This window comes from Phaenicophaeus curvirostris, chromosome 5, assembly GCF_032191515.1.
Source record: "Phaenicophaeus curvirostris isolate KB17595 chromosome 5, BPBGC_Pcur_1.0, whole genome shotgun sequence".
Taxonomy (NCBI): Eukaryota; Metazoa; Chordata; class Aves; order Cuculiformes; family Cuculidae; genus Phaenicophaeus; species Phaenicophaeus curvirostris.
In genome coordinates this window covers 52,232,774-52,250,766 of record NC_091396.1, presented here as the reverse complement: position 1 = coordinate 52,250,766, position 17,993 = coordinate 52,232,774, and the positions used below count along the sequence as shown (strand labels likewise).

Below are 17,993 nucleotides of genomic sequence, written 5' to 3'. Positions count from 1 at the left end.
GCTGAGTGAGAGAAATGTCAAAGTGTCAAGATGGATGGCAAAACGTCAAAGTATGAGGAATTGGGCTTTACTGAATTAAGAAATGAAAGTTTGCAGATTGGGAGTTACTGAAAGTCCAGATACATGCTGCTTTGGAGTTGGCTTCTTGTTTCTTTTCAGCTTTAAAGCTGGGTTTTTTTGTGAGTTGTTTTGGGTTTTTTTTAGCAGAAAAGTGCCCAAATGTGTTGCAGGTGGTGCGATGGCATGAGGAAGGGTTGGCCACATAGGAGAGCTTTCAGGCAGTCTGGCCGTTATTGCGAAAGACTCCTCAGTCACTTTGAAAGAACAGGAGAAATGACTCCTTCAAAGCCCTGTTTGAATATATACTTTAAATCTGCTAAATTTTACACAACTGTGCTTTTAGAGTAGTTCGCTGCCCTAGAAATCCAGCCTGTTTCTCAAGCACTTAGCATCATCAGTTCATAGTTATAACTATTTTCTTTGCCCTTTAGAAATACCTGTTTTCTTTTGAAGTGTTCAGAAGAGGCTTTCAGTCTTTTTGGTTTTCACATCTATAATGTGGAGCAGGGAATAAAAAAGCTGTCCGGATTGTTCACAGATAGCATCAGTTTGCAGCCAAGAGCCTCCAGTCATACTAAGTAAGCCTCAAAAGGTAACTATCAGATGAAAAGATAAGCTGCTAGCACACATTTTTATTTTCACACATTAGTGATAACCAGGTGGCCTTTAGGCCTCACTAGCCCTCCTGTAGACCCTTGTAGCCCTGAGGATGTAAAGCTGAAACCTGAAAGAATGGGATTGGTTTCCTCCTGCAAGAGTGATTTCTAGAGCTTCAGCATCCAAAATACTCCCCATGGCAATGTTACCCCTTCCCTCAGGGATGTGCTGAAATGAAAGAGAGGTGTAATGCATGCCCAAAATACTGACTGAGATACCGCAGGTTCTTACCTGTGCCCCACAAAAAGCCTTAATGTGCTATTGAATTTCCAGTTCATCTCTGGAGCCCCATTTCCATTGCAGTCACTCAGGGAAGAGTCTCACAGAAGAAAAAGCCAACAACCTTCACTTGCACTGATCAATACATTTGTTTTAAGGCCTTTAAATAATGTCACACAGGATTGGTGCCTGTATGGCAGGCTGCTTACTTTGCGATGGTAATGGAACCTGATGAGAAAATCGTTTTAGGATTGTGCAAGATCAGTCTTATGCCAGAGTATCTTGTGGTGTATTGGGCAAGTGCAGATACCCTCACTTTCTGCAGGAACAAAAATACTCAGGCTGCCATTCCTGGAATGCTGGAGTGCAGGAATGAATCCTGCAAAATATGGAAAACTCTTAAGGTTCCAAACAAATTATCATCACCAGGCAGAACAGAGCAAAGCTTGAGGCCGTGTTATTTACAAAATCTTTTCTTGAGCAGAATAGTTGTCTGTATCCATAACCCCTGGGAAGAGTGTTGTCTGCACCAGCCAGGTCTTCCTGTCCTCCTGCTTACTGCTAGGAACTGATTTCCAGGCCTTTTCCCAGCCATACTGAGCCAAATATACTGTGCGTTTCCACCCAGCATCCTGCTGCACACAGCAGTTCACCGTCTTTCCTTTGAGAAGACCTGGAGGGCAGGAGGCGTGATCATCATCCTTAGTGTGCTGACACTGCACGTTGGCTATTTCTGTGTAATGCAAATTCACATGGACACAGTTTTGTTTAGAATATGTGTAGCCACCCTCTCCTCTCTGCTAGCAATAAAGCAGAAGGCAGTTCACCTGGAGTTGGAGATAATGCACTTTTTTAGAGATTCCTAGGTAGTATTATTTTAGCTCTGTCCAAACCTCTTTGCATCTTCTCTCACCAAGATGACCTAAGGAAGTGCTGAGTAGCCATCTCCTTCTCAGGACAGGAGGCTGAAGGCCTTTTGTTCTCTCTGCCCTGTGAGAAAAAGGCATGGAGGAGCAGGAGAGGGGAAGGACCCTTAAGATGAGGTGCTGTCTGAGCAGCATTTCATGCTAAGAGCTCAGGCAACTCTGAATCGGAGGCCGTTTCCTTCCTAGGACACGGTACCCCAAAAGAGGCAGGAAACAACATCAATATGACAACTCTGTAATCCCATGCACCATGTCCAGAGCTGGCTAGTGGCAGCAACAACACCCAGCCAAGGAGGGATGTCAGTGGGACAGGCAGGGACTTAGCAGCAGCTGAATAGGAGGAAACCATTTTTCGCAGTGCAACGACTTGAAATGCTAGAACAGGCGGGCAGTGAGGCTGTGGGAGCTGCAGCCCTAGAGACCTGCAGCACAGGAAGGATGCCCTGAGCAACTTTGTCAGGCACCCCCTCTTGAGCAGGACTTGGATTGGTGACCTCCAGGGGTCCCTGCCAGCCTGAATCACTCCACAAGTCTGTGGAAAAAAGCCAGTCTTGTGCTGGGTTTCAAAGTACAGCTGGTGACGGATGGATGATGATGCCCCAAAAGCTCTTGAATTCAGCAGGAAAATTGCCTTTGATTGGAATGGCTTTTTACTTTTTCTTCCTAGGTTATACGTGACTTGACAGTGTAATTAGTGAATTATTGACAGATTTTACCACTGGGTACAAAGTGGCATTAAACCAGCTCTGCGCATGAAGGGGCCGCTTGGGCCTTTTGGTTTGTTTTTTTCTCTGCAGAAGTTGCTGGGTTCAGCAGGTCTCCCTCTTTCCTCTTTCTCACACTGGGATCATTTCCTTGTGAGTAAAGGAGTGATCATTGCACAATGTTTCTCTGCAACATTTGAAGAGGCTTTGGCTGGATTGCACAACCCTACTTGGTCAAAGTCTCCTGAAACACTCTAGTCTGCTGATGGCTCATGTGAGGGCCAGAGCGTGAGTCACAGCATGACCATCTTGACTAACCTGGGGTGGCCACAGGTCACCCGACTGAACTGCTTCCTCCTCGCCTGGGCTGCAGTAAGAGGAGACCCCATGGCAAACCAAACGGATAAAATCCAATGGAGCATTCCAAAATACCTATTTCATAGCTACATTTGACACTTCTTTTTTCTCACCACCTGAAATGTCAGCCCAAAGCAGCACAGGAACCTGGGTGTGAGGTTCCAGCTAGAGGGACATGCCGTCTCGATGCTGGGGACTCATGGTTTTGCCAGGGTCACCAAAACAACAGCACACTTGTTCAGACAGGATGTTTTTGCATGACTTGAGCACAGGCAAAGCCTGAGTTCCATTGCTGAGCGTGGAGAGGCGGCAGTGGTCTCTGTCCTGGGTTCTCAGGGATCCTGTCATTCAGGTCACCTCCCAGCTTGCGTTCCTTGACAAATGAGAGCTGTGTCTGGGCCCTAGGGGAACCAGGTCACCCCTGTAGCCCAGAGATGAAAGGTGTTGCTGGTGGTTCATATAATGTGACCAAACCAGCCAGGTGCCCCAAAGCCTCTGAGTAAGCCCCGCTCTGCACTGAGCCTCAGCCCAGGGATTTCCTTCCAGGCAGCTCACAGCCAGGCACAGTAACTCGCATTACTGTCAATAGTTTCTGAATTTGGGAGAGCCATGGCAACTTCTGCAAATAAAATCAGAGCTTTGCAGTTGGTTTTGCGCTATTTGAGAGCCTTTGTAAAAGCCCAAAGACATTAGGCTGGCACTGCTTGCATTTTAAAAAATGGGATCTGTGATGTGCTGGCCTGATTTGCTCACCAGGCTCTAGTAAATTTTATTCTAAGCCCTTTTGGACTGCAGTGATTTAGCACTGTCACAGTTTCCATGGGTTCCACTGACTAGCCCTATAATACATGGTTCCCCCTCACTCTGAAGTCCAGCTGCTAACTCAGATGTCCCAGGGCGCCATGAGGTGCTGCGACGCTTCACTTCATCGTGTCTGTTGCTTGACACTGGTCAGTACCAAGTTTGGTCACTCTCTGAAAATATCCAACAGAAGGTCAGTCCCAGTTTCCTTCCTTGTATATTTCTGCTTGAGCTTCATCCCCTTCACCACTGTCTACAACCACCTGAAAGGAGGTTGTAGAGAGGTGGGCGTTGGCCTCTTCACCCAAGTGACAGGTGGTAGGGTGAGAGAGAATGGCCTCAAGCTGTGCCAGGGGAGGTTCAGATTGGACATCAGGAAAAAATCCTTCATCAAAAGGGTTATCAGGCACTGGAACAGGGTGCCCAGGGAGGTGTTTGAGTCAACATCCCTGGAGATATTTAAAAGACAGGTGTATGATGCGCTTAGGAGTATGATTTAGCAATTGACAGATATGGTTGGGCTTGATGATCTCAAAGGTCTTTTCCAACCTAGTGATTCTATGATTCTATGATCAGTTTATTTTCAGCTCATTAACAGTGAATATTACAATATAAAGATAACCTGACCAGGCCAAGGACTTGGGCAGACATATACACCTTTGCTCTCTGGGCTTAAAATAACTTGCAGCAGCAATGGCTGCTGGTCAGAGCCACCACATTGCTAGGTCTGGCACTGTGAGTGGACCCTGTGCAGTGTGATACAGGTGATATGAGGCAAGGTGGGTACATGGCTCAGAGTCCTACCAAAGAGAGTGAGGAGGTTGATGGGAGGTGGGCCAGAGAGCTAGCCTAGGCCCTAGTTTGGGTAGTGAAGAGAGGTATCTATGTGGGATGTCTCCTTTGGGAAAGGTGGTGAAAAACAGAGGATCTGAAGAATGCATGTGTGGGGCAGGTTTCAGAAAAAAGGAAGGTTCCTAAGCCATGCTGCGCAGAAGTTGGATTGTCTTGCTGCCATTGCCCCAGGGGTGACAGTTAAGATCATCCTTGTTGTGGCTACGTGGAGCAGGTCAGCCCTCAGGACATACAGACATCAGTGATGATACCTAGGGTGAAAACAGGACAACTGGCCTCTCTGTGCTGTGTGTCAGGGATTTACCGGTAGTGATTCCACCAGAGGGGGAAACTGCCACGAGGTCAACCAGAATGCAGGGTTGAGGAGCTGGCCAGGGTGAGGACATCCTGCCTCACAGCTGGAGCACCCAAGCAACCCTGTATGCAGCCCCCGTGAGGGCCTGTCACCGAGCCATCAGCACGTGGCATCTAGGGCAGGGTGGCAGAAGGATGAGAGCTGACATCCTGCCTCACAGCCCACGGGATAGACACAGGGAAGCTGCTGTGGGGACAGCAAGGCTGGCAGCTCCCGGGACCAGGGGGCTCCATGGGGGCATGTCCTGTTGCTACAGCCCTGGGGATAGGAACAGGCTGAGGCCAGGCTGGGACATAGCTGTGGGGAGCTGGAGACCAGCCCTGCTGCAACATCACTGGGGCAGGGGCTGACAGCCCTGGGAAGCTGACATGGGATCCTGGGCCATGGGCCGCGTGAGGTAGCCTTTAGAAGGCACTGGAGGCAGCAATGCCTGTGAGTGCCCTCAGTGCAGCACCTCCTCTGCAAGACGTGTACTGGAAATCTGTGGCTCAGGTTTGATCACGGCATCCCGAGCGCCACCCTGGGAGCAGCCCAGGCTTCCAGCAGAAGCACACTGACCTGCAAGAGGATAACAGAGCACAAGAGAGGGGTTCAGCTCCAGCATCCTGCAGATGTGCTGCCCAGAAGTAAGCCAGAGGTGCTGACAGCTGCACATGACCAGAAAACAACATGAATGCAGAGTCAGCTTGGTGCTGGTGTCACACAAAGCAAGCTCTGCACATGATGTCCTTGAAACTAAGATTGTTGTTATTCGCTGTTCCCCATTCCTGGATGTTGTCCCTTCCTGACAGGACATGCACGCAGCCCAAGCTGCCAGATGCACTGCGCTGATTTGCTAGTGCAGATCTGGCCAGTGCACATCACAGCAGGGTCATGTAGGCATGGACATTTCAAGCCCCAGAGAATGAGAGTGACCAGCTGCACGTGATGCCAGTTTACATTTGGAGGTCCAGGAAAAGGGTAGAGATTTTGGGCAACTTGGCCTAATGTGTCCTAATTATTTTTTAATGTTAGCGGGAGGAAACAAAAGCAGCTTTGAGCAAAACCCAAAGTAAAACACCCTTTCTTTCTAATCAGAGCTTTTCTGGGCCTGATCACAAGTTTGCGCAGCTGCACTTGGAAGTTACTTGGCTGCTGCATGCAAGCAATCCAGTATTTTGTATTCACAGTGGGAATCTTGCCTGAATGAAGGCACCTAGAAGACATGGATTGCAATTAAGGCTCCTGCTTTCATTATCCAGTCCTGAAAAATTGTTTTCAAATCTCATGAAATGCATTTTTGCCTTAGTTCAATTTATTAGGTTGGAATTTAGGTTTGCAGGGAAATTTAAGTCTGCAATGACTAAATGACTGGAAGCACAGGTAGAAAGCAAAATTAATAAGTTCTGTCTGCAACAGCCTAAATTTATTAAAGTAATAACCTGGTGGGACTTATAGGTATGAAAATACTAGATAAAATGACAACTGGTTAGAAAATGACAGGAATTTAATTCTAGCTCTTTTTGACTTTCAAATTTTAATCTGGTTTGCTACAGTGGGCAAATTATTAAGTTCTTTACAAATTCTTATTTTAAAATAATTGCACCATATCACACATGGAAATAAATATACAATTTACCAGACAATATCATACAACCGATGTGATTAAAAATGCTATACATGTAAAACTGATGGTGAAGACTTCAAATCTTTAAGAAAAATACATTGATGAATATGCCTGCACTACCTGATTTCATTTACAAATAGATGGCAGAAAATGTATTCTTAGTGAATGTACAGGATCATCTTGCATGGTTTGTAATGACATGGATTTCAAAGGCAATGACATGCTGTAGATAGCAAGACATAAATGAAATTCTGCTACAAGTGGCAACCTGTGCCACTGAAAACATCAGACAAGATTCAGTTTAATCAAACTGGGTGAACAGATACTGTAGGGCTAAGTGCAAACTTACTTCCAGACAGTACTGAGGTGTGTGCAGATCTTTTACAAGCCTTGTGTATAGAGGTGGTCCATACCTGCCATAATTTATTACACAGTAAACGTCCATTTTTCTGCAAGATCTCTGAATTTTCTCCACTGTCCATTTACATTCTGAGACACCAGCTGGTTGCCAGCAGGAGGTTCTGAGGTTTGATACTTCAAGTTTTCCAGAGGAAGAATGTTCTCCTGAATGATTCTTTTATTTCTGCAAATGAACTCTGCTGAGAAATGCCCTGTATTCAGACAGCATCAACAATTAGCACATCTGCCCTGTGCCAAAGGCCATGCTCCAAAGTTCTTCTGAGGTCTGCAGATACCAGAAGATCTCATGAAATAAATTATCCAGCCCTTCCAGAATGACAGCAAACAAAACAGAGCAGCAGCATGGCCCTTAGGGAAAGTCTGACTCCTTGACAATTGGAACTGCTGGGGTTTTATGGTCTATTGGTTTATAAATAAAATGGAAATCTTTCTTGGTTTCACTTTTCAGCAGTGAGGCTTTGATATGGTGAGGAAGGGCATCCTTGTCCAGCTGCATCCACTGGTTGTCAACATAAACAAAGAGTCCATAGTCCTTGGGATGGGAGACTTCAAACTTTTCCGCACACTGCTTGCTTAGCTGCTCAGCTGTGGTGTCACTCCGGGAAGCAAGTGTCCTTGACTGAGCATTGATTTCCAGAAACGAGATAGAGATGAAATCCTGAAGAGAGATATGAGGGTAGCTCTTGCAGTTAACACTGTGACTTTGGACCAAAGGAGGCAGAATTCAGCCTCCAAAGCTCTAACTGCCTAGAAATCCTACAAACTCCCAAATATCCTCCAATCATCCTCCAGTGTCCTAGTTATTCTCTACTTTCTCCCCTCTGATGAACAAGCTCTGAATCAGCAAATACTTAAACTTATAAACCCTTAACTGAATAATTAGCCCTGTAAAGGTACATAAGTGAACACTTTTTTCTGATTCTGGTGAATACTCCTTGTGAGTTCCTTCTCCAGTCTCTCTACAGCTCCTGAAGAAATAGGATGCAGAGAAGTAACAGACCAGAATAAAAGCCCCAAACCTCAGAGATCTGGCATGGACACACACACAGAGAAAGAGGAAAGGGTTGGCAGTATGGTGACCATTGTAACTCTGCTGTCATCCAAACAGCACCTTAAGAGTGTGTCCTCCAAACTTCCTTCCATCAATATGGAAATCGAAGACGTTATACTGAGGGGGCTGATTTACTTGTATCCTGTTTCAGGCAATAACAACTACTAAGACAACTTTCCCCTTGCCAAACTCATGAGGAACAGAATCTAGAGAACCATTGGCATTAGTGGAACCTGCGTGTTTAATTTGTACCCGTGAAGTTTAAAAAATTGCCAGATTTTTTTGTCAGAAAACACTCAGATTCCACAGCAGTAGTAAGATTTGCCAAATATTTGGACTATGAATTTCCATACTGCCTTTATGGTGCATCATTGCAGACGAGTAAAGCAGCCAGAGAGGTGTGCAGGTTGTCTCCACCAGGACGGGCTCATATCTCTGATACTATCCCTCACTCACAGGAATGGAAAACAGCCCATAGGCTGCTGTATCCAGTGGTATTCTTCTGGGGAAATGTGGCTTTTGCTTGCCCAGCTGTTATGCTCCATGCTTGGCACTTGCCATGAGCTACTGCCAGAGAAGCACTGGAAGCTGGACAGGTGTTTGATGTGTCTCATCCACCATTCATATGTTCTGAGATCATCAGGAGCTGTTTTGACTACACTATGGGAACCTCATTCTTTCACAGGGCTATATGGACTATGTCTCCCACTTGGGAGACTTTCCCCTGGCTTTCCGCTCAGCATTCACAATTTTCAGTTTGCTTTGTGAAGGCTTTAGAGAACCCAAGGCATGGCCTTTGCTGCCTCCCTGTGGATGACAATTTGATCACAGGACATGGAGCTGGCAGGTCACCTCGATTGCCTGGACCTGCAGGCAGCCTCTCCACGGCACCCTCTTTCTGGGACGCTCTCCCACTGGTGCATGGGGATATCTTTGCTGGGCTATATGGCTAGCCAGCCCTTGTTGGGTATGCCCTGCTGCTGGACAGGAGAAGCCAGGCTCTGGAAACGCTTCTCTGACCAGACCTTAAGATGTCTCAAGTCCTCTTAACAGCTTTATGCGACATAGAAACCTCCCCTGTGTAGCCTGCTCACATATCCTCAACTTAGCCCAGGATTTCCCCAGACCCCAAGGACGTGAAGAAGGCTGCCTCCCTGCCTCCCTGCCGCAGCTGTCCATGTGTGAAGACTGCTAGCATGCCTCCTTCAAGAATGAACAACAAAATCACTCTGCAGTCATATTTAAAATGATAACATTATGAAAGTACTTCAAGATTTCAAAATGAGTTTTATAAGTAATACATATTTCAAATGAGGTGTGTTTTAGGATATGGAAATCTTGCACCATATGTACTTTTGCTTTTTAATAGTGAGTTGGGGTATTTTTGTTTTAAAATAATTATCATATTAAACAGTAGTAAGTATGGAAAGACCATGTTCATCTTCCAGATTTCTTTCCTAGAAAGTAATGCCAGCTACCTGCACTGATGAGCGGGAAGCTCGGGCCTTGTTCAGTGTCCTCCGTCTCTCCCAGCGATGAATGGAGTCCTGCACCTCCACACTCAGCTGTCGCGTGACTGTAATTTTGTCGTAGTTCTTGATGTGCTCCAGGGCCCCATAGGTGGTGGTTAAATAATAGGAGCCTGTGAAAGGAGAAGATCTTCTATGAACATCACACCTACACAGGCCATTCATTTCCACTTCCATCCTGCCTGCTAGTGCCCAGGCAGTGGCAGCTGTTTAACGCTTGCACTGTCTCTGCCTCACTGCAAGGAGTGCAGGGGTGCCTGGTGTTAACCCAAGAGAAAAGACACCTAATAGAATCATAGAATCATAGAACGACCAGGTTGGAAGAGACCCACCGGATCATTGAGTCCAACCATTCCTATCAAACACTAAACCATGCCCCTCAGCACCTCGTCCACCCGTCCCTTAAACACCTCCAGGGAAGGTGACTCAACCACCTCCCTGGGCAGCCTGTTCCAATGCCCAATGACCCTTTCTGTGAAGAATTTTTTCCTAATGTCCAGCCAAAATCTCCCCTGGTGGAGCTTGAGGCCATTCCCTCTTGTCCTGTCCCCTGTCACTTGGGAGAAGAGGCCAGCACCCTCCTCTCTACAACTTCCTTTCAGGTAGTTATAGAGAGCAATGAGGTCTCCCGTCAGCCTCCTCTTCTCCAAATGACAGTGTCCTCCACCCCTGTCTGCTTCACAGCAGTGTCACTGGCCAGTCTGCTGAGGCTGTAGATGCCTTAGGAGTAAACACAGACTGAAGGCAAAATACTATAGAAACTCCTTTCACAAACAAACCCAAACCATACTTAACATAACTCTACCCTCTTTCAGTTTAAACCATTGCCCCTTGTTCTGTCACTACATGTCTTGATAAAAAGCCTTTTTCTGTCTTTCAACCCCAATACTCTCAGCCTTTCTTGCAGAATAGGTGTTCCATTCCTCTGATTATTTTTGCGGTACCCCTCTGGACAGGTCCATGTGTTGCAGATGCTGAGGACTCCAGAGGTGGATGCAGTACTCCAGGGTGGGGTTTCATCAGTGGGGAGCAGAGGATTGGAATCACTTCCCTTGACCTACTAGCCACACTAATTTGGATTCAGCCCAGGATACAGTTGACAACATTTAGAGCCCAAGTCCCCTTTGGCTCAAGCATCACTGAGAGCGGTCTCAGATCTGTGAGGACCAGTCAACCTCTACTTCCTGCATCCCTGTCAACTAGACAGGGGGCCCAGATGTCTGGCTTAGAATAATTCCTGTACTGTTCAGAGTTGTGGGATAAATCTTGATAAAGCAGAGAAACAGGAGATAAAGCAGTAAAAGACCACACCAGTTCATTTCCCTCAGAACACCCTTGGCTGCTGTGGTGTTGACTGCAGCAGGCAATGAATAACAAACTGCAGCAGGCAGGGAAGCAGCTGGACCATGCTAAGAACAGGCTTCACCAACAAAGATGAACATAAGCCCTGATAAGAGGACAGAGTTTTACATGAGGAAGCTGCTGCTTTGGTTGCCGGGCAGCCCTCTGTCAGGGCACTGCTCCAGCGCCAGGTTAATTAACAGTGCTTCTTTTCCCAGCTGCCTCCTGGGCTCAGCTCTGCTGATGAGCCAGACGCTCAGGCCAGGGTCCTCTCTGAAGAGAAGGAAGAAGCCAGCCTGCAGAGCTGGCTGAGCAGAGGCAGCAGGATGGGGACTTGTCTGCTGGGCCTCCAGGCAAGAAGCCTTTGAGGGGCCAGGCTGGGCAGGGGCTGGCATTGCCCGTGCTGGCTGGAGCCCCCACACTGCCCCAAACCTGCTGCCCGGGCTCTGCACGACCCCTGGTCTTGCTCCCCTCTCCCTTCGTGCCAGGAAAACAAGAGAGAAACATAAATTGCTCATCAGCTCAGCAGAGCTACTTGGTTTTCATAAATTTCATAATGATCCACAGTGTCAATACAGGATGGGGGATGATGGGATTGAGAGCAGCCCTGCAGAGAAGGACTTGGGGATGCCGGTTGGTGAGAAGATCGACATGAGCTGGCAGTGTGCGCTCGCAGCCCAGGTGGCCAATCGCATCCTGGGCTGCATCAAAAGAAGTGAGGCCAGCAGGTCGAGGGAGGGGATTCTGCCCCTTTATTCCTCTCTTGCCAGACCTCACCTGGAGTACTGTGTCCAGTTCTGGAATTCTCAATGTAAGAAGGGCATGGAGATGTTGGAACGGGTCCAGAGGAGGCTACAAGGATGTTCCGAGGGCTGGAACACCTTCCCATATGAGGACAGGCTGAAAGAGTTGGGGTTGTTCAGCCTGGAGAAGAGAAGGCTCCGAGGAGACATTATAGTGACCTGCCAGTACCTGAAGGGGATACGAGAGAGCTGGAGAGGGACTGTTTACAAAGGCTTGTAGTGATAGGACAATGGGGAATGGGTATAAACTGGAGAGGGGCAGATTTAGACTAGACATAAGGAAGAATTTCTTCATGCTGAGGGTGGTGAGGCCCTGGCACAGGTTGCCCAGGGAAGCTGTGGCTGCCCCATCCCTGGAGGTGTTCAAGGCCAGGTTGGATGGGGCCTTGGGCAGCCTGGTCTGGTGGGAGGTGTCCCTACCCATGGCAGGGGGGTTGGAACTAGATGATCTTCAGGGTTGCTTCCAACCCAAACTGTTCTATGATTCTTTGAGTCTATGAGTCTACGATTGCAGTTGCCTCTAGGTGGCACTTCCACACCACCCAAACCCATTTGGGTTTTGCAGCCTGTCCTCGGTGACGGTGAGCTCCTGCTTGCCTGAGTGGTGGCTACAGCAGCATTTTATTTAAGAGCTGTATATTTAAAGCACCATTCAAGTTTGGTGTAGAAGAGGAGAGACCAAGCCATTGCCATTTGACTTGCTGCACTCAGATGGATCTGATGCAGAATGTCCAATAGCTACCTAGCTCTGCTCTCTTTTTCTTTACCGACTCCCACAAAGTGCTGTTGAGAACAGGCCAACAAACCTTCAAGTGCCTATTTCCCTCCTCTTCAATAGAGTCACTACCGTCTTTCATCTGCTATTCAACATTTCTGTCTGCCATTCAGTATTTCTCCTGCTGTGGCAGAGTCAGGTGCGCTCATGATGCAGCCCACTACTTGATGTATCCCTTCCTTCAGAATCCAGGGAGGAAGATCTCCCAGGCCCCCATGAGAGAAATTCATTATAACTTCTCTAAGAATTCATTTTTATTCCACTTTCCAGTATCTTTATTTCCACACAGTCATTCCCCATCATCTGTCCTTGCCTTTGCCCCCGTAATCAACATCACTGTTGTTATAAAATTAATTCAAAGTCAATTTCTAATTTGGACACCAGATTTAAATGATTTTGTATATTGACCTAGCATAACTTCAGTTTTCACACTTCTGCTTTCCTTTTTTTTTACCCCCTTTTATTCCTGTGTTGAATCAACTTTTGCCATTTAACTTTGAAAGACCTAACTCAAGATGACTTGCCTGTGCCCATTTTAGGCCTGTGCTTCATGATCTCAGAGCTATCTTTGCTGAGACGTTCTTTTTTTTTTTCCTGTTCCCCGTATCTGCAGTTACTCACAGGCTCCTTCTGAAGTGTTATTCAGCAAGTTTGATCTGGAACTCCCTTGAAAAGTTTTCCCCCATTGACTGGAGTACACATTTCACAGTTCTTGCAACTTTGACTTAAGAGAACTTCAAGCCAGCTTTCCTTTCGATAGCCCGAGCTTCTCAACCCAGCTGATTTCAGTAACCAGCCTGGCAGTGTGCCCTTCTGAAATAAAGAACCTGTGGGCAGCACAGTCACCAAAACTAGCTTACTTATGTCAGCAAAATGGCTGTGCTTAGGCTAACATTTTTTTCTGCTAATAATTCTTTCCAGCAAGAAAATTAGCCTGTGCAGAAACCCCTCACTTATATAATTGTGTTGCTACTACACTTTCTGTTAGTACTTACTTTTCCCAACCTCTGCACTGTGCTGGGATGACATGGTCTTACTTACAGACTTATACCTGCATTTGATATAAATAAAATTAGTCTGCTGTTTTTCATCCAGGATTCTTTTCTAGAACCTCAGTATTTATCAAAACAAAGCCACCTTACTGGTTTAGTGACTAATTGTTGAAAAAGTATTTGTGTTCCTAATTCAGAGCACGTAATCCTGTTGCTGTTAGTAGCTTTTTATTCCCAAGCTATACTTAAGAAACTAAAGACCCACAGTTCCATGGGGTATTATCTCTCTAATAGCAGAGATCTTTATTCACATCCAAGTCCAATATCCCTCTCTAACCCAATGTTCCTTTCTGTGCCTCACTATGGTACTCAGCCAGAGAACATTGTTAAAGGGGTCAGTCAAACTGAAGAGTAGAGTCATCGTGAGGATGACGTGTGGCCCCAGGCATACAACACAGTTGAAAAAATGTGCTCTTTTCTCATCGAGATGAATAAAAGTGTCCACACAATGGACTGCAGCAGTTTAATTTTAGGCAAAGACCTTTTAACTTTTCAGCCTTTCAACAAAGCAACACTAGATGTCTCTGTTTAGGTTACTAATCCAGCAACTCAGTTGTAGTTTATGGTGGGTCTCTGCCTTTCTAGCTGATATGTGAAGGGACTGCACAGCTAAAGCCAGTTAAAATGTTTGACAAGAATTTTAAAGCCTCAGATTTAAAAACTCTAGCCAAAGCTTATCTGAAAAACCCAGCCAGAGCTTTGCTGCCCCACTTTCACAAACACTGAAGAGAGGTAAATAATGATTTCCAAAGCGAAAAACCCAAGAGCAAACACTGTACTGTACCTTCCCCTAGCTGCAGAGCAGGGTCCATGAGCTCCATCATATATTCCACATTCAGAAGAACTTCAGTCAAGTTGCTGCGGGCCAACACATACATGAGTACGGGGAGGAAATCATCTGCACCATACAGCTTCCCTGAGAAAAGAGAAAAAACATGGTCCCAAAAACTCACCAGAGACTTATTCCCACACAACAATGACAGTTTCTTTCTCAGTATGTCCTTCATAGACTTTAGCTTACATTATCAGAAGAGTTAAAGCTCAAAACCACCAGCAAAGAAAAAAATGCTGAAAAAGAAAAAATTAGTTCAATTAAAGAGTAGGTAAACTTGCTTCAAGCCCCAAATACAAGCTTTAAAATTTTTAGTGAGATGCATTTCTGCTATTCTTTATTAAATGGAGAAAGAGAAACTTACTTATGGATGACAAGCAAGGGACAATCCTTGAAGAGTGCAAAGGCTGCTAGGTCAGCCCTCTGAATAAACATTTACATCGAGACTGCAATTTATGTTTTCTATTTCATAGAATCATAGAATCATAGAATAGTTAGCGTTGGAAGGGACCTTAAAGATCTGCTAGTTCCAACTCCCCTGCCATGGGCAGGGACATCCCACTAGATCAGATTACCCAAGGCCGCATAAAACCTGGCCTTGAACACTTCCAGGGATGGGACATCCACAACTTCCCTTGGCAACCTGTTCCAGTGTCTCACCACTCTCATGGTGAAGAAATTCTTCCTAATGTCTAGTCTAAATCTGCCCTTCTCCAGTATATACCCATTCCCACTTGTCCTATCACCACAAGCCTTTATGAATAGTCCCTCTCCAGCTTTCTTGTAGGCTACTTTCAGGTACTGGAACGTCACTCCTCAGAGCTTTCTCTTCTCCAGGCTGAACAACCCCTACTCTCTCGGCCTGTCCTCACAGGGAAGGTGTTCTAGCCCTTGGATCATCTTTGTAGCCCTCCTCTGGACCTGTTCAAACAGCTCCATATTCTTCTTACATTGAGGATTCCAGAACTGGACACAGCACTCCAGATGAGGTCTCACAAGAGAGGAATAGAGGGGCAGAATCACCTCCCTCGACCTGCTGGCCTCACTTCTTTTGATGCAGCCCAGGATGTGATTGGCCACCTGGGCTGTGAGCGCACACTGTCGGCTCCTGTCAAGCTTCTCATCGACCAGCACCTCCAAGTCCTTCTCTGCAGGGCTGTTCTCAATCCCATCATCCCCCATCCTGTACTGAAAATAGGGATTGCCCCGACCCAGATGTAGGACCTTGCACTTGGCCTTGCTGAACCTCATGAGGTTCTCACAGGCCCACTTCTCCAGCTGGTCCAGGTCTCTCTGGATGACATCCCATCCTTCTGATGTGGCAACTACACCACTCAGCTTGGTGTCATCTGCAAACTTGCTAAGGGTGCACTCAATCTCCTTGTCAATATCATCAATGAAGATATTAAACAGCACTGGTCCCTGTATGGACCCCCGAGGGACACAACTTATCACGGATCTCCACCTGGACTTTGAGCCATTGATCACTACTTTCTGAATACGACCCTCCAAACCAATTTCTTAACCACTGTACCACCCATCAAATCCATATCTCTCCAGTTTAGAGAAGAGGATGTTGCAGGGGACTGTGTCAAAAGCTTTACAGAAGCCTATATAGATCACATCTATCGGTTTACCCATGTCCACTGCTGTGGTTACCCCATCATAGAAAGCCACTAAGTTGGTCATACAGGATTTGCCCCTGGTGAAACCATGCTGGCTGCCCTTAATCACCTCCTTGTCCTCCATGTGTATAGCTTCTAGGAGAATCTGTTCCATGATCTTCCCAAGCATATAGGTGAGGCTAACAGGTTGGTAGTTCTCAGAGTCATATATTCTGCCCTTTTTTAAAATGGGCACAATGTTACCCTCCTTCCAGTCACCAGGGACTTCTCCTGATTGCCATGACTTTTCAAATACCATGGAGAGTGGCTTGGCAACTACATCTGCCAGTTCCCTCAGGACACTGGGACGCATCTCTTCAGGTCCCATAGACTTATAAATTTTCAGGTTCCTCAGCTGGTCACAAACCTGATCCTTCTCTACAGTGGGAGGGGTTTTACACCCCTGGTCACCATCTTGCTGTCCCATGACCCAGGAGTGGTGAGGAGAGCGGTTATCAGTGAAGATTGAGGCAAAAAGTTGTTGAATACCTCAGCCTTTTCCTTATCTGTTGATATGAGGTCACCATTCCCAACCATCAGTGGGGATGTGTTCTCTTTGACCTTCCTCTTTTGACTGACATACCTGTAGAAGCCCTTTAGTCTTTACTTCCCTTGCCAAGTTTAGTTCCAGCTGCGCCTTGGCCTTCCTGACTTCCTCCATACACAACCGGGCAGTGTCCCTATACATGTCCCAGGTTACCCGTCCCTGCTTGAGCTGCCTGTGCAGTTCCCTCTTCTTTAGTTTAACCAGCAGGTCTCAACTCAGCCACGCCCTTCCCTGCCTGATTTTCTTCACACAGGGACTGAGTGCTCTTGCGCTGTATGGAAAGCATCCTTGAACATTTTCCAGCTCTGTTCTGCTCCCTTGTCTTGGAGGACCTCATCTCAGAGGATCCTACTGAGTAATTCCTTGAAGAGCTGGAAGTCTGCTTTCCTGAAATTTAGTGTCCTGATTGTACTCCTCATCTGTCCCATATCCCTCTGGACCTTGAACTCCACCAGTGCATGGTCACTGCAGCCCAGGCTGCCTCCGATCCTACTATCACTGATGAGTTTGCTTGTATTGGTAACCATAAAGTCCAGTATTGCACCTCCTTGGGTGGGGGTCTTTATCAGCTGGACTAAGAGGTTATCTTCAATGCACGCCAGGAGTCTCCTGGATTGCCTACAACTTGCCATGCTACTTTTCCAGTATATGTCAGGGTGGTTGGAGTCCCCAAGTAGGATGAGAGCTTGCGAGTGTGAAGCCTTATGTAGCTGGAGGAAGAAGACTTCATCAGTTGGTTCTCCTTGATCGGGTGGCATGTAGTATACACCAACCACAAGGTTCCCGTTGGTTCCTGTCTTTAGTTCTGACCCACAAGCTCTCAATCTGTTTGTGGCTACTCTTCAATGACAGCTCTTCACATTCTATCCCTTTCCTGACATAGAAAGCAACAACTCCACCCCTCCTTCCTGGTCTGTCCCTTCTGAACAGCCTGTAGTCGTCAAGAGCCACACTCCAGTCATGGGATTTGTCCCACCACATTTCCTTGATGGCAACTAGATCATAGCTTTCTAGTAACACGGTAGCTTCCAGCTCCTCCTGCTTTTTACCCAAGCTTCATGCGTTTGTGTAAAAGCACTTCAGCTGGGCTACCAGTTGCATTACCTGCTCAGTGGACCCTTCATTACTTACAAGGTGTTTTAGAGAAGTGTCCTCTTTTACACCTGACCCCTGACACCCGTCTTTCCACCGCTTGTTACAGGCTACCTGGATCTTCTTCCCCTCTCCCTTCATATCTAGTCTAAAGCCCTATCTACAAGCCCTGCAAGATCCTGGGCAGAGACCTTCCTCCCTCTCTGAGAAAGGTGGCTCACATTGGAAGCCTGTAGTCCTGATGCCATGTAGGCCATCCCATTATCAAAAACCCAAAGTTATTGTGGTGACACCAGCCACTGAGCCGTGTATTAATTGACTGGATCCATCTGAGCTGTGCTATGTCACCA

At 46.7% G+C, this 17,993-nt stretch overlaps 1 protein-coding gene across 2 annotated transcripts in view; it reads right to left on the bottom strand.

Moving 5' to 3' along the window:
• Positions 1-6,399: 6,399 nt before the first annotated feature.
• The window catches only part of RIN3 (Ras and Rab interactor 3), a 79,125-nt gene continuing 67,531 nt past the window's right edge, over positions 6,400-17,993 (bottom strand). For both annotated transcript variants that reach the window (XM_069858696.1, XM_069858697.1), the window contains 3 exons: positions 14,293-14,424; positions 9,487-9,650; positions 6,400-7,615 (listed from right to left, as the gene is read on the bottom strand). In XM_069858696.1, coding sequence (XP_069714797.1) covers positions 7,307-7,615; positions 9,487-9,650; positions 14,293-14,424 — 605 coding nt within the window. In that variant the 3' untranslated portion in view covers positions 6,400-7,306. The remainder of the gene's footprint in view (positions 7,616-9,486; positions 9,651-14,292; positions 14,425-17,993) is intronic.